Genomic DNA, 12,079 nt, shown 5'->3' on the forward strand with positions numbered 1-12,079 from the left:
AATATAGCAGTTCTATTTTTAATTTTTTGAGGAACCTTCGTACTGTTTTCCATACTGCACCACTTTACCTTCCCACCAACAGCATACAAGTGTTCCAGTTTCTCCAAATCCTTGGCAAAATTTATTTTCTTTCATTCTTTTTTAAAATAGTAGCCATCCGAGTAGGTGTGAGGCTCTCTACCTTTTTTTACTATGACTAGTAGAAAATATGTGGCTCACATTATGTGTCTATTGGACAGCAGTGCTGGAAAAGAAAGATAAAACTTGATTTTCCAGCCTCCTTTGCAGGTAAAGGTAGCCATGTGACATCATTCTGGCCAACGAGGTGTGAGCGCAAGTCTGCTGCTGCCACTTCTGCTCCTTCCTCCTTCTTCCTGCCTGTAATGCAGAGCTGGGACTCAGTTGTCTTGCAACCAAGAAGTGACAGAAACGAGGCTGAGGGTGCTGGGGCAGAGAGATGAAAGGGTGTGGGTCCCTGATGAGTCACTACATCAGCCCATAGGTACCTCTAGACCACTTACCACGTGAGACCAATAAGCCCTCCTCTCTTTAAACTACCTTTAGCTTTTCCTGTGATTGTTAGCTGCAGACAAACACTTCTCTCATGGGATCACTCCTAAGTGGTGCAGCTGGGACCTGAACATGTGTCTGTCTGTCCTCCCAGACCTGTGCTCCCTCTACCTCTGCCCCCTGTCCACTGCCTTCTAAGAATGGACTGGTGATACCAAGGAGGTGGAAACTGGTCTCCTGGTTCTCCTCTACACCTCTTATCCCCAAACAGGGAAAGTGATTTGCAGCCAAATGGTGAACAGACATCAACTGCAAGGAATGGGTTCACTTTACACACAAAAATTTACAAGTTAGGATGTCCACTGCTGTATTGTTTAAGGTAGAAAAGCCTAGATGGTCAACAATAGGGGATTCAAGAAATTCTGTAAACCATCGAATGGAATCCTTGCAATAAATAAAATGTTTTCGAAGACTATTTTATGATAGGGAAAGGTATTTAGGCTCTATTATAAAAAGTGGAGGTCAGAAAATAGTAAGCTTCCAGTTTTGTAAAATAATGTGGAAGTGTGAGTAGCCAGTATGTCGAGAGGTGGAAATATGCATAACTTTATCTTCTTATGTAGACTTTGTCTACACCTTCCAAGATTTCAGAAGTAAGCGTGTATTTGTAATTAGGAAAAATAAAGCAACACATTAAAAAAATAAGACTTCATCGCCAAGGTGAATGGATCGTTTCTTTGTCGGGAATCTGATCTGCCTTCTTCGTGTTGTCTTTCCTGAGGCTTTCCAAGAGCTGGAGGAGGGGACATGGAGCTGGAAGGGCATGTGACGCGGAGGAGGGGTGCTGAACGAGAGCTTCTGAGACAAAGATCCTCGCGCTGCTGCGGCTGTCCCACGTCCTGGCTTTCCCTGGGAGCCCACAAGCTCGGCATCTGCCCCCAGGTTCTGGGTGAGGGTTCCAGGGTTGGTAGCTTCTGGTGCTGGCCGTCCATGGTTCCTCTTAATTAAAATGCACCATCCACATAACACAGTAATGGAATCAGAAGGCAATTCCTCCCTCAAATGGGCTGCGGTCAAGCCTGCGCAAACAACTTGTGTTGTGTTCCACTTTGATTCAGCCTAATGTGTTGGTAAAAGGGTCCATTCCCGAGGTGTTTTGTACTTAATTACGTATGAACATGGCAGAAAGCGGAGGTCCCTAACAAGACGCTCGTTGTTGATTAAGTGAGCATCCGAATGGGCAATCAATAATTTACTAAAATATTTAAAATACCTCCTGGCTTCCTGAGATGGGAAGAGTATGGCTCGCACGTGGTCCTTTGTTGTCTGCTCTGCAGGTGCAGGTCCCCCTGGCTTCCTAGTCTCTCTGCCTCTAGGCTTGACCACTTCTGCAGCTAGAGAATGGACTTTCAAACACAGATCTAACCTCCACTTAGAACTGTCTATTGAACTCTCTTACCTCTACCCCTCCCCCACCCCAACTGCACCTGAATAGCCCCTAGTCACCTCGGCAGGCTTCGCCCAGGCCTCCCCTCTGCAGGAGGACGCTGTGACCACCCTCTCTAAGGCCTCCAAAATTCTCCATTAAGGTCTCTTACCCCACATGTGAACCTCACTGCTTTTCATGTCCCGTTTGTGACTGTCTCCCCTGCTAGGCTGTGAGCGAACGCCACGGGGACAGGAATGTGCTCTATTTGGATCCTTATTTAATGCTTTCACTCAGTGGATGTCTCCAGGTAAATGAATGCGTTGGGAGTGCAGGAACCCTGGTGCGGTGCTTGTGATTGGCATTAAAGGCAAATGATTGTCTCCCTTTCCCCTCTCTTGAATTAATAAAAAGTTCCTCTAATCTTACACGCCTGATGGCTAGCTCTGGGGGCCATCCCACTTCCTTATTCTCTAGATGCAAGAACTAAGGTTCAGAAGGGTTAACTGAGAGACCCCAGTGGGGCCGAGCCTGGGCTGATTTCCTGACCTCCAGGAATCCTCTTTGTCCTTGGGACCACTTTGGTCACCATCATCCCTGTTACCATCCTCATCATCACTGTGTCAAAATCATGAGAAGCAGGAAAAAAGAGGGAAACAGGCGTGGGGGTAGGTTCAGAAGAGACCAAAAGAGGATTCTTTACCAAACTTGCTTAAATTAATTATAGTAAACCTGGTCCTAAGCAATTTAAAAATGACTGATGCCCTGAGCCTTAAACAGATGAATGGGGAAGAACACATTATCTACTTCAAGATATCTTCAGTGATATTTATCAGGCTAGGCTGGGCCTGGTTTTATCATTGGCTCCCCAGGTGTTTAGCAAAATGTCGAGCACGTTCATTACCTGTATTTGTTGAACGACTAACTTGAATGCCTACCGTGTCCCCAGAACCGTGTACTGCCTCAGTGTAATCCTCAGGGCCACCCCCAAGGCCTTAGGCCTTGTGCCACATTGACCACGACAGGTGGCTCAGTTCCGCTGTGGCTTATCCAAGGAAAAGTTGGTTTTAAATCTATCTGGTGACATTCTGCCCATCCGTCCAATGCAGTGTTCTGCGTCTAGTGAATCCTTAATAATTATTAATTGATGAGGATGCTTTCTCAGTCTGAATGCTTAACACATGCTCTCTGAATATGATGGGAGTTGCAGCATATTTTAATTAAATCCAACTTTAATTTAACAACTTTAATCCTGATTGCTCATTCTAATATGCCTGAACTGCTAGCACCAAGCTAATGGCTTGTTCGTTCTGGAAGGTATTCGTAGCAGGGTGCTGCCTTTTACCCAAACATAAGATCATAATAATTAAATTCTGATATGTCTCAAAATGAACTCCTTTGAAGTAATTTTTATCCCACGAACACACACAGATGCAAGCATACATGTGCCAACATTCTCAAGAATTTACAACACCTTAGAGAAACTCTGTCCATTCCTTTCCATAATGAAAAGTTTTTTCTTGACGTGATGAAAGACTCCTTACTAGGTTCAGGGGAAATGTATATTTCCCCTGATCAATTTCTGAGTTTCCCAGAAGAGCAGAGCCCAAGAGAAACCCTGAAAACTAATGACGGTGGGAGCAGAGCGTATTTGTACTTTATTGCGCCAATCAGAGTCTAAACCACTGAACCAGAGAATGAGACAAAGGAAAGTCTAATTGTCTGTATGTGTGTGTGTCGGGGTGGGCGATAGGCGGAAGGCTGAGCCGGAAGGAGAGGTGGTATCTGAGTACACAAAGAGATGGAATAATTTGGAGAGAGGATGTAAGAAGCAAATATAACACATTGGGTTAACTCACTGCTTTCACAGAGCGAACATCTATTGTGCCCAAGGCATTGGAGACCTGATGGTTACAAGTTAGCGGCCAGCCATCCTCCCGTGGTGTCTGCCTTAGAGCATGATTCTAACCAGGGGTTCATGCTTGGGCTTTAGTGGGGGCTGTGAACCCCCTGAAATTGTATGCAAAACTTCGTGTTTATAGATACACGTGGGTGTGGACAGAGATAGACTGGTACAGTTCCCACCCCCCCCCACCCCCGGGACAAAATATACAGCAGGAATCACACTCTCTAAGCCTCAGGTGAGTAAAAACGATAATGGAGTTAGCCTTCTCTACTCTTCCCCTAGAAAGAATGAATGAACTGAAGCCACAACCAAAACAAGCCAACAGACACGGATACTTTACTTTTGAAAAGTTAAAAAATATTTTCTACAGAAACCGTAAAAAAATAAAAACAACCCCCCTACACTACAAAGGAGATAAGAAAAGGCCATTAAAAATAGTGAATTATAGGGCTTCCCTGGTGGCGCAGAGGTTGAGAGTCCGCCTGCCGATGCAGGGGACACAGGTTCGAGCCCCGGTCCGGGAAAGTCTCACATGCCGCGGAGTGGCTGGGCCCGTGAGCCATGGCCGCTGAGGCTGCGCGTCTGGAGTCTGTGCTCTGCAACGGGAGAAGCCACAACAGGGAGAGACCCGCGTACCGCATTAAAAAAAATAGTGAATTATAGCACACAGTTTAATGACAAGCTCTTGGCAACAGGGTCATGTCATTAGAGATAATTTGAATAGATCTCTTGCTAATCCTTTCTTGATTCTGTGCAAAGAATCTTCAAGTGGGGGATGGGAGCACACGTCACAGCCCCATCAGAAACTTTCTCAGCACATCCTCCTAACAGCTATGATCTTCTGAGTGATTATTATATACTGAACAATATTTCAAAAGCTTTGCCTGCAAGGTGTTATAAATCCCAAAGCTATTTTATAAGAAAAGGTATTATTACTAGACCTATTTTACAGATGGGAAAACTGAGGCTCAGTGAGGCTCTGTGACTTGTTTAAAATTCCACACCTAGAAGTTTCCTGCTATCTCTACCCTTTCTCCTTAGGAAACACTGTAAATGGCCACACTAGAAAAGTGAGGTATATGTCAGAAAATGAAAGCAACTCTATAAACCCAAGACAATAAAACACCTTTCTTTCTTATGGGACTACTAATTCATTTTAACGGTATTTAAATTTAAATACTCATGGAGAGCAACATCAGAGCCCAGTGTTTGAGCAGAATTTATCTTTAGTGTTCCAGAGCTAGAGAATTTTAATTGAGGGGGTGTGAGGGGAGTGAGGAGGAGAAGAGTGGCGGAATGATTAAGGAAGTGGGCTTGAGATAAACTACAGAATTTAAAAATCCTGGTCCGCACAGCCTGGTAGAACTGAAGGCTTTTCTCGCCACCTAGATCGTGTTTACACCTTCTATGCCCCTTATTGATGGCCATTGAAAACAAAGTATTTTGATACAATTTCAGACTTACAATTGCAAGAATAGTACAAATAATTTCTGTATACTCCTCATCCGGTTTCCACAACTGTTAGTATTTTACCATATTTGCTTTATCCTTCTCTCTCTAAATAAACATATCCATATTATTTTCTTTTTTATGCAGACATAACAATGCTCCTTTATGCCCTTCAGGGTATATTTCCCCCCAAAACAAGGATATCCTCTTCCATAACCACAATACGATGAACAAAATCATGACATCATCACCTATAAAATACTATGAACTAATTTACAAAACTTATTCAGATTTCACCAATTGTCTCAATCGGGTCAGCAAAAGAAAATCCCAGATTATAGGATGCATTTTTTTTTTTTTTTTTTTTTTTTTTATTTGTGGTACATGGGCCTCTCACCGTTGTGGCCTCTCCCGTTGCAGAGCACCGGCTCCAGACACGGAGGCTCAGCGGCGATGGCTCACGGGCCCAGCCGCTCCGCGGCACGTGGGATCCTCCCGGACCGGGGCACAAACCCGCGTCCCCTGCATCGGCAGGCGGACTCTCAACCACTGCGCCACCAGGGAAGCTCCATGGGATGCCTTCTTTAGTCTCCTTTAATTTGGGGCTGCTCCTCCATCCTTCTCGGTCTTTCGTGACACAAGTGTTTTGTGAGAAAGTATAGGTCAATAGTTGTTTTGTCTAACGTCTTTGAGTTTGTCAGATGTCAGTTTTTTTGGTTTTTTTTTTTAGAGACAAGCACAAATTTATTTGACGGGTTTTAGAGGTGTTAACTGAGAGAGCTGACCATGCCAATTCATTATTCTGGAGAATATCTAACGGATTACACTCTTGGTTTCTCAAGGAAACATGGAAGCCATTCACTCGGTTGTTAAGCTCTTTCACTCACCTGTGATTTTTTTTTTTAACAGCTTTATTGGAGTATAATTGCTTTACAATGTTGTGTTGGTTTCTGCTTTATAACAAAGTGAATCAGCTATATGTGTACATATATCCCCATATCTCCTCTCTCTTGCGTCTCCCTCCCACCCTCCCTATCCCACACCTCTAGGTGGTCACAAAGCACTGAGCTGACCTCCCTGTGCTATGCAGCTCTTTCCCACTAGCTATCTATTTTACGTTTGGTAGTGTATATATGTCAATGCTACTCTCTCACTTTGTCCCAGCTTACCCTTCCCCCTCCCCGTGTCCTCAAGTCCATTCTCTACATCTGCGTCTTTATTCCTGCCCTGCCCCTAGGTTCATCAGAACCATTTTTTTTATATTCCATATATATGTGTTGGCATACAGTATTTGTTTTTCTCTTTCAGATGTCAGTTATTTTGTCCAATGTCTTTGAGTTTGTCAGATGTCCTGATCAGACTCAGGTTTTGCATTTTTGGCAGGAATATCACAGAAGTCATGTTGTGCTCTCCTCAGTGGATCGTATCAGGGGGTGGTTTGTCCTACACTGGTGACATTGACCTTGATCTCTTTTAAGGGTAGTGTCAGCCAGGTTTCTCCACTATGAAGTCACTATTACCTATTACCTTTACATTACTGAACTAAATTCTTTCACGGTAAAATATACATAACATAAATCACCATTTTAACCATTTTAAGTGTTCAGTTCTGTAGCATTAAGTGCATTCACACTGCTTTGCTACCGCCACCACCATCCATGGAACTTTTTCGTCTTCCCCAATTGAAACTCTGTTCCCTTTAAACAATGATTCCCCATCCCCACTCACATGGAGCCTGGCACCCACCATTCTACTCTCTGTTTCTATGAATTTGACTCTTCTAGGTACCTCATATAAGTGAAATCATACAGTATTTATCCTTTTCTGTCTGACTTATTTCACTTAGTATAATGTCTTTAAGGTTCACACATGTTGTAGCATGTGTCAGAATTTCCTTCCTTGTTTTTTTAAAATATTTATTTATTTGGCTGTGCTGGATCTTCGCTGCGGCATGTGGGATCTTTAGTTGTGGCATGCGGCATCTAGTTCCCTGACCAGGGATCAAACCCTGGCGCCCGGCATTGGGAGTGCCGACTGAGTCAACCCCTGGACCAACAGGGAAGTCCCGGAATTTCCTTCCTTTTTAAGGGTGAATAAATATTCCCTTGTATGTATATGTTGCATGTTGTTTATGAATTCATCCCACGATGGACATTTGGGTTGCTTCCACATTTTGGCTCTTGTAGATAATGCTGCTATGAACGTGGGTATACAAATATCTGTTCCAGACCCTGCTTTTCCTTCTTTTAAGTATGCAACTGGAACTGAAATTGCTGGATCATTATTTTTCCCTTCTTAATTAGCAAATTTCTTGTGGAATGATACGTTGAGACTATGTAACTATGCTATTACTCCTCACACGTTCACCCACTAGCATCCTTCAATTCCTATCTGAATCAGTTATTAATCTAACGGTTGCCAAATGGTAATTTTCTTTCCATCGTTTCTTCTACATTTATTAGTTGGCATTCTACTGTAGGGAAGAAATTTCCCTTCTCCCCTACTGATTTACGAATTTGGAAGCATTTTATTCAACCCTTTACACCACGGACACCTTAACGCTCTGAGCAATTCTTTTCCATATGACTCCCAAGAGTGCAAGTTTGGGGAAGTGAGGGAACTTTCTGTATTTCCTTGTCACCATTAGGAAAGCCGAGCGTGCAGCTCGACTGCCCCAGATCCAGGGGATCACTTTCCTGCCCACGCATGTTTAAAGTGGAAACCCTCTCTGGGACAGGGCCCTGAGGAATCACCTGGGCCGCCCCGCCCCGAGAGAACTACATTTCCCAGAGTCCTTCGAGGGCTTGCGTCATCAGCGAGCGCGGCTTTTTGCTCGCTGGTTTTGGAGGGCCCACTGTGGCGGCGGCAACATGGCGGACGTGTTGAGTGTCGGCGTGAACCTGGAAGCCTTTGCCCAGGCCATCAGTGCCATCCAGGCGCTGCGCTCCAGCGTGAGCAGGGTGTTCGACTGCCTGAAGGATGGCATGCGCAACAAGGAGACGCTGGAGGGCCGGGAGAAGGCCTTCATTGCGCACTTCCAGGACAACTTGCATTCGGTCAACCGGGACCTCAAGTAGGTACCGGCTGAGGGGGCCGGGGACCTCCCACCCTGTCCCGACCCCGCGCGAGTCTTCTCAGTCAGGGGCTGCTGTCCATTTTCCTTGCTCTCTTGCTCCCCATCCCTCCTCTCCAAGCCTCTACCTGCCCCTCAGGGCCACCTCATCCTCCACCCCCGCTTTCTCGTCTCCCTTCTCTTGGCCGCCAGGTCCTGGCTGTCTCCCTCCGCCCTGGACCTCCTCAGTGGTCCTTCCATTTCTCATTGGGGGACGTGCTCTTCCCAGGAACTTCCACTCCTCATCTCAGCTCCGCAGGGTTCTCACCTGTGGGCCCGCTGGGCCCCACCATGTCTGATAAAATAGTACCAAACAGGACCTGCTCAGCGCTGCCCCAAAGCCAAGTGCACTCCGTCTGATTGGCCCCAGGTTTTCGTCCCTGAACCTGGAATTCATCAGTTCCACTCTAACCCACCCCCAAACACGACAAAATAGGCTTTGTTCTTTCTTCCCCTACCCCTTCCGAAACCACCTGATCAGTACTTTCACTCCCACTCTCGCTGTTCCTCTTAAGTTTCTGTCTCTAGAGAGACCTAATCTCGGCCTTAACCAGCTTAATCACTTCTGCTTACACCTCCTCCCGCCCCCCCAACAAATATTAATTTGTGGTCTTTTAGGGTTAAGGATTGTATATTTCTTTCTTACAAGTCACCTTCTCCTACTTTGTAAGTGAAATTAAGTGAGAGGATGTTTGTAAGATGCCTGGCACATAGTAGGCCCTTTTTAATTGGTTACGTCCTGGACTTGCCTTCCCCTGCTTATGAGAGGCAGTCCTTTCCAGGAGGGTTAGAATTGCAGGATTTTTTGCCTTTTACCTCTCAGAACTGACCTTAGCAGGGGAAGGCATTGGGTGAGCTAGTCATACTATAATTTCTGGAGTGGCTGGGTTTTTTGTTTTGTTTTGTTTTTTTCCGTCTCAACTTGGTCTCCTTAGTAACCAGATGGAAGGAGGAGGTAGGATGGAAGAGGAGGTGGTGCCCAAATGATGGGAGCCTCTTGTTATTTATTTATTTATTTTCCTCTAAGTAGCTGCCATTCTTGTTTTGGGGGAAAGCCAGGAAGTCACACACCCCTCCTCAACTCCCACACCCACTGGCTGTGCTCTGGTGCAGTGCCCGTTAATACTTTCCCTGCTTGAGGGGATGCGCTGGTGGTTCTTTCCTCTCGACCGTCTCCTCTTCGATTGGCTTCCCTTGGTAATATGCAGGATGTTGTAACCCTTCACCATTGTAGAAAGCTTAAGAATGTTGACATCACCCCTTTGCCTTCTTAAATCACCATTGTAGAAAGCTTAAGAATGTTGACATCACCCCTTTGCCTTCTTAAATCTTTAGACAGCAGTACCAAGAAGAAGGTGGCTGAAGATTCCAGAATGAACGTGCCATGAGAATCTGTTCCTACAAAGCCTTTGTTGACACTTTGAGACAGGCCCGTCAGACTGGCGTGCTTCTTGAATGTGCTTTTTTTTTTTTTTTTTGCGGGACGCGGGCCTCTCACCGCTGTGGCCTCTCCTGTTGCGGAGCACAGGCTCCGGACGCGCAGGCTCAGTGGCCATAGCTCATGGGGCCCAGTCGCTCTGCGGCGTGTGGGATCTTCCCGGACCGGGGCATGAACCCGCGTCCCCTGCATCGGCAGGCGGACTCTCAACCACTGTGCCAGCAGGGAAGCCCTGGAATGTGCTTTTGCTGTTGGCTCCCTTTCCCAAGCTGCTCTAGAGGTTTTTATTTTGCTAGACTGAAGCATGTTTCTTTGACACAGCCCCTCGGTGGTGTCTTCCCATTCCGTTTGTTTATTTTATCTCTTCTTTGGTTTTTTTTTTTTTTGTTTTTTTTTGTGGTACGCGGGCCTCTCACCGTTGTGGCCTCTCCCGTTGCGGCCTCTCCCGTTGCGGAGCACAGGCTCCGGACGCGCAGGCTCAGCGGCCATGGCTCGCGGGCCCAACTGCTCCGCGGCATGTGGGATCCTCCCACACCGGGGCACGAACCCGCATCCCCTGCTTCGGCAGGCGGACTCTCAACCACTGCGCCACCAGGGAAGCCCTCTTCTTTGTTTTGTTAAGTTTTAACATCTGTGAAGCACCACGTACAAATCTATCTCTGTGTGAATGGTAAATAATCATCATTTATTCAGGTACTTGCTGTTCTGCCAAAGGTACTGATCTGTACGTGAGTCTGAAAACTCTTAGTGAGAAGCAGTGTTATATTGCGTTTCAAAATTCCAGAAAGTGTCCTCTCCCCCCACACCCCCTCAGAGAATGATTCGAGTTGTTCAAGGCTGATTTTGGGAGGCTTACTGATTTCATCGCTCTTAACCCTTGTTTTTCTTTAGCGTGGCGCCAGAGAGCTCAGTTGCAAAACAAGATCAGCCCCCAGTTAGGGGTTGTCTCAAGTGGCCCTAGTCTTCTTAACCTTTCAGAAAGTATTTCTTCTGAAGGGACCTTTGATGGGCGGTTTGAAGAACAGCCGTTGACCAGTGTGGTTGGCTTAGCACTGGAGTTGCAGTGGACCCGGGTTTATTTGCTGTATCTGTTTACTTTTCAGTGAGCTGGAACGGCTGAGCAACTTGGTCGGCAAGCCTTCTGAGAACCATCCTCTCCATAACAGCGGGCTGTTGAGTCTGGATCCCGTGCAGGACAAAACCCCTCTCTACAGTCAGCTCCTTCAGGCATATAAGTGGTCAAACAAGGTAAGGGGGGCATGTCAGACATGGAGCTAGTATAGGAAAAAACAAGTTTTCTTACATTTCATAAGGGCAGAGAGTGAGGGTTTTTCTTTCCTTTTTTGTTCTGATTCAGCATCGGGTTACAGAGTTGGAAGTTTCAGGCTTCCCTCTGAAGTCTTTGAGGATTGTTCAGAGTCAGGTGCGTTTAACCTGGTTGCTGGGTGTAGGGAGCAGCTTTTATGAACCCCATGAAATCACATGCAGAATGTTGTGTGTGTGTTTTTCTGGGGAGGACTTCCTAGCTTTCATCAGATTCTCAGAGGGGTCCCTGACCCCCAGAAGGTGAAGGACTGCTGGTCTCAGTGTGCAGCCACTCACATGGTTTATGTTGCTTGGCATTGTTGATGGAAGAACATCACTAGAGTTTGGTAGATTACTGTCTCTCTCTCCCCGCCCCCCGCACCGTGCCGCGCGGCCTGCGAGATCTTAGTTCCCCAACTAGGGATCGAACCCAAGCGCGGAGTCTTAACCACCGGACCACCAGAGAAGTCCCCATCTCTCTTTTTTTTTTCTTCATCTTTTTTTTTTTTAATTGAAGTATAGTTGATTTACAATATCGTGTTCAGGTGTACAGCACAGCGATTCAGTGATACGTGTGTGTGTGTGTGTGTGTATTCTTCTTCAGATTCTTTCCCTTATATGTTATTACAAACTATTGAGCATAGTTCCCTGTGCTATAAAATAGATAACCAGCAGTAGGTCCTTGCTGGTTATTTATTTTATACGTAGTAGTGTGTATACTACGTATAAAATAAATAACCTCCTAATGCTCTCTTTGCTCTAATTACTCTACACCCATCTGAGGGAGATTGTTCTAAACGCTCTCCCTGGAATTTGCTATTCGTGGTTTCCTGCAGTAGGCAGGCCCGTGGCGTAGACCTTAGGACGGCTGTAAAGGAAAAGTAAGCTGCAGTGTAAAAATAACAGGAGCAATTAGGCTCAGAAGCCTCGAAA

General features: G+C 45.9%; 1 protein-coding gene across 2 annotated transcripts in view; it reads left to right on the forward strand.

Moving 5' to 3' along the window:
- Nucleotides 1-8,161: 8,161 nt before the first annotated feature.
- MED27 (mediator complex subunit 27) overlaps nucleotides 8,162-12,079 on the forward strand; it is a gene marked incomplete at its 5' end in the record, with an annotated part of 198,539 nt that continues 194,621 nt past the window's right edge. The window contains 2 exons of one of the 2 annotated variants that reach the window (XM_082843420.1): nucleotides 8,162-8,364; nucleotides 10,945-11,089. In XM_082843420.1, coding sequence (XP_082699546.1) covers nucleotides 8,162-8,364; nucleotides 10,945-11,089 — 348 coding nt within the window. Of the gene's footprint in view, nucleotides 8,369-10,944; nucleotides 11,090-12,079 lie in introns of both variants that reach the window. The other variant, XM_082843421.1, reaches the window with a different exon arrangement.

This window comes from Leucopleurus acutus (genome assembly GCF_964270905.1).
Source record: "Leucopleurus acutus genome assembly, chromosome: 7".
Taxonomy (NCBI): Eukaryota; Metazoa; Chordata; class Mammalia; order Artiodactyla; family Delphinidae; genus Leucopleurus; species Leucopleurus acutus.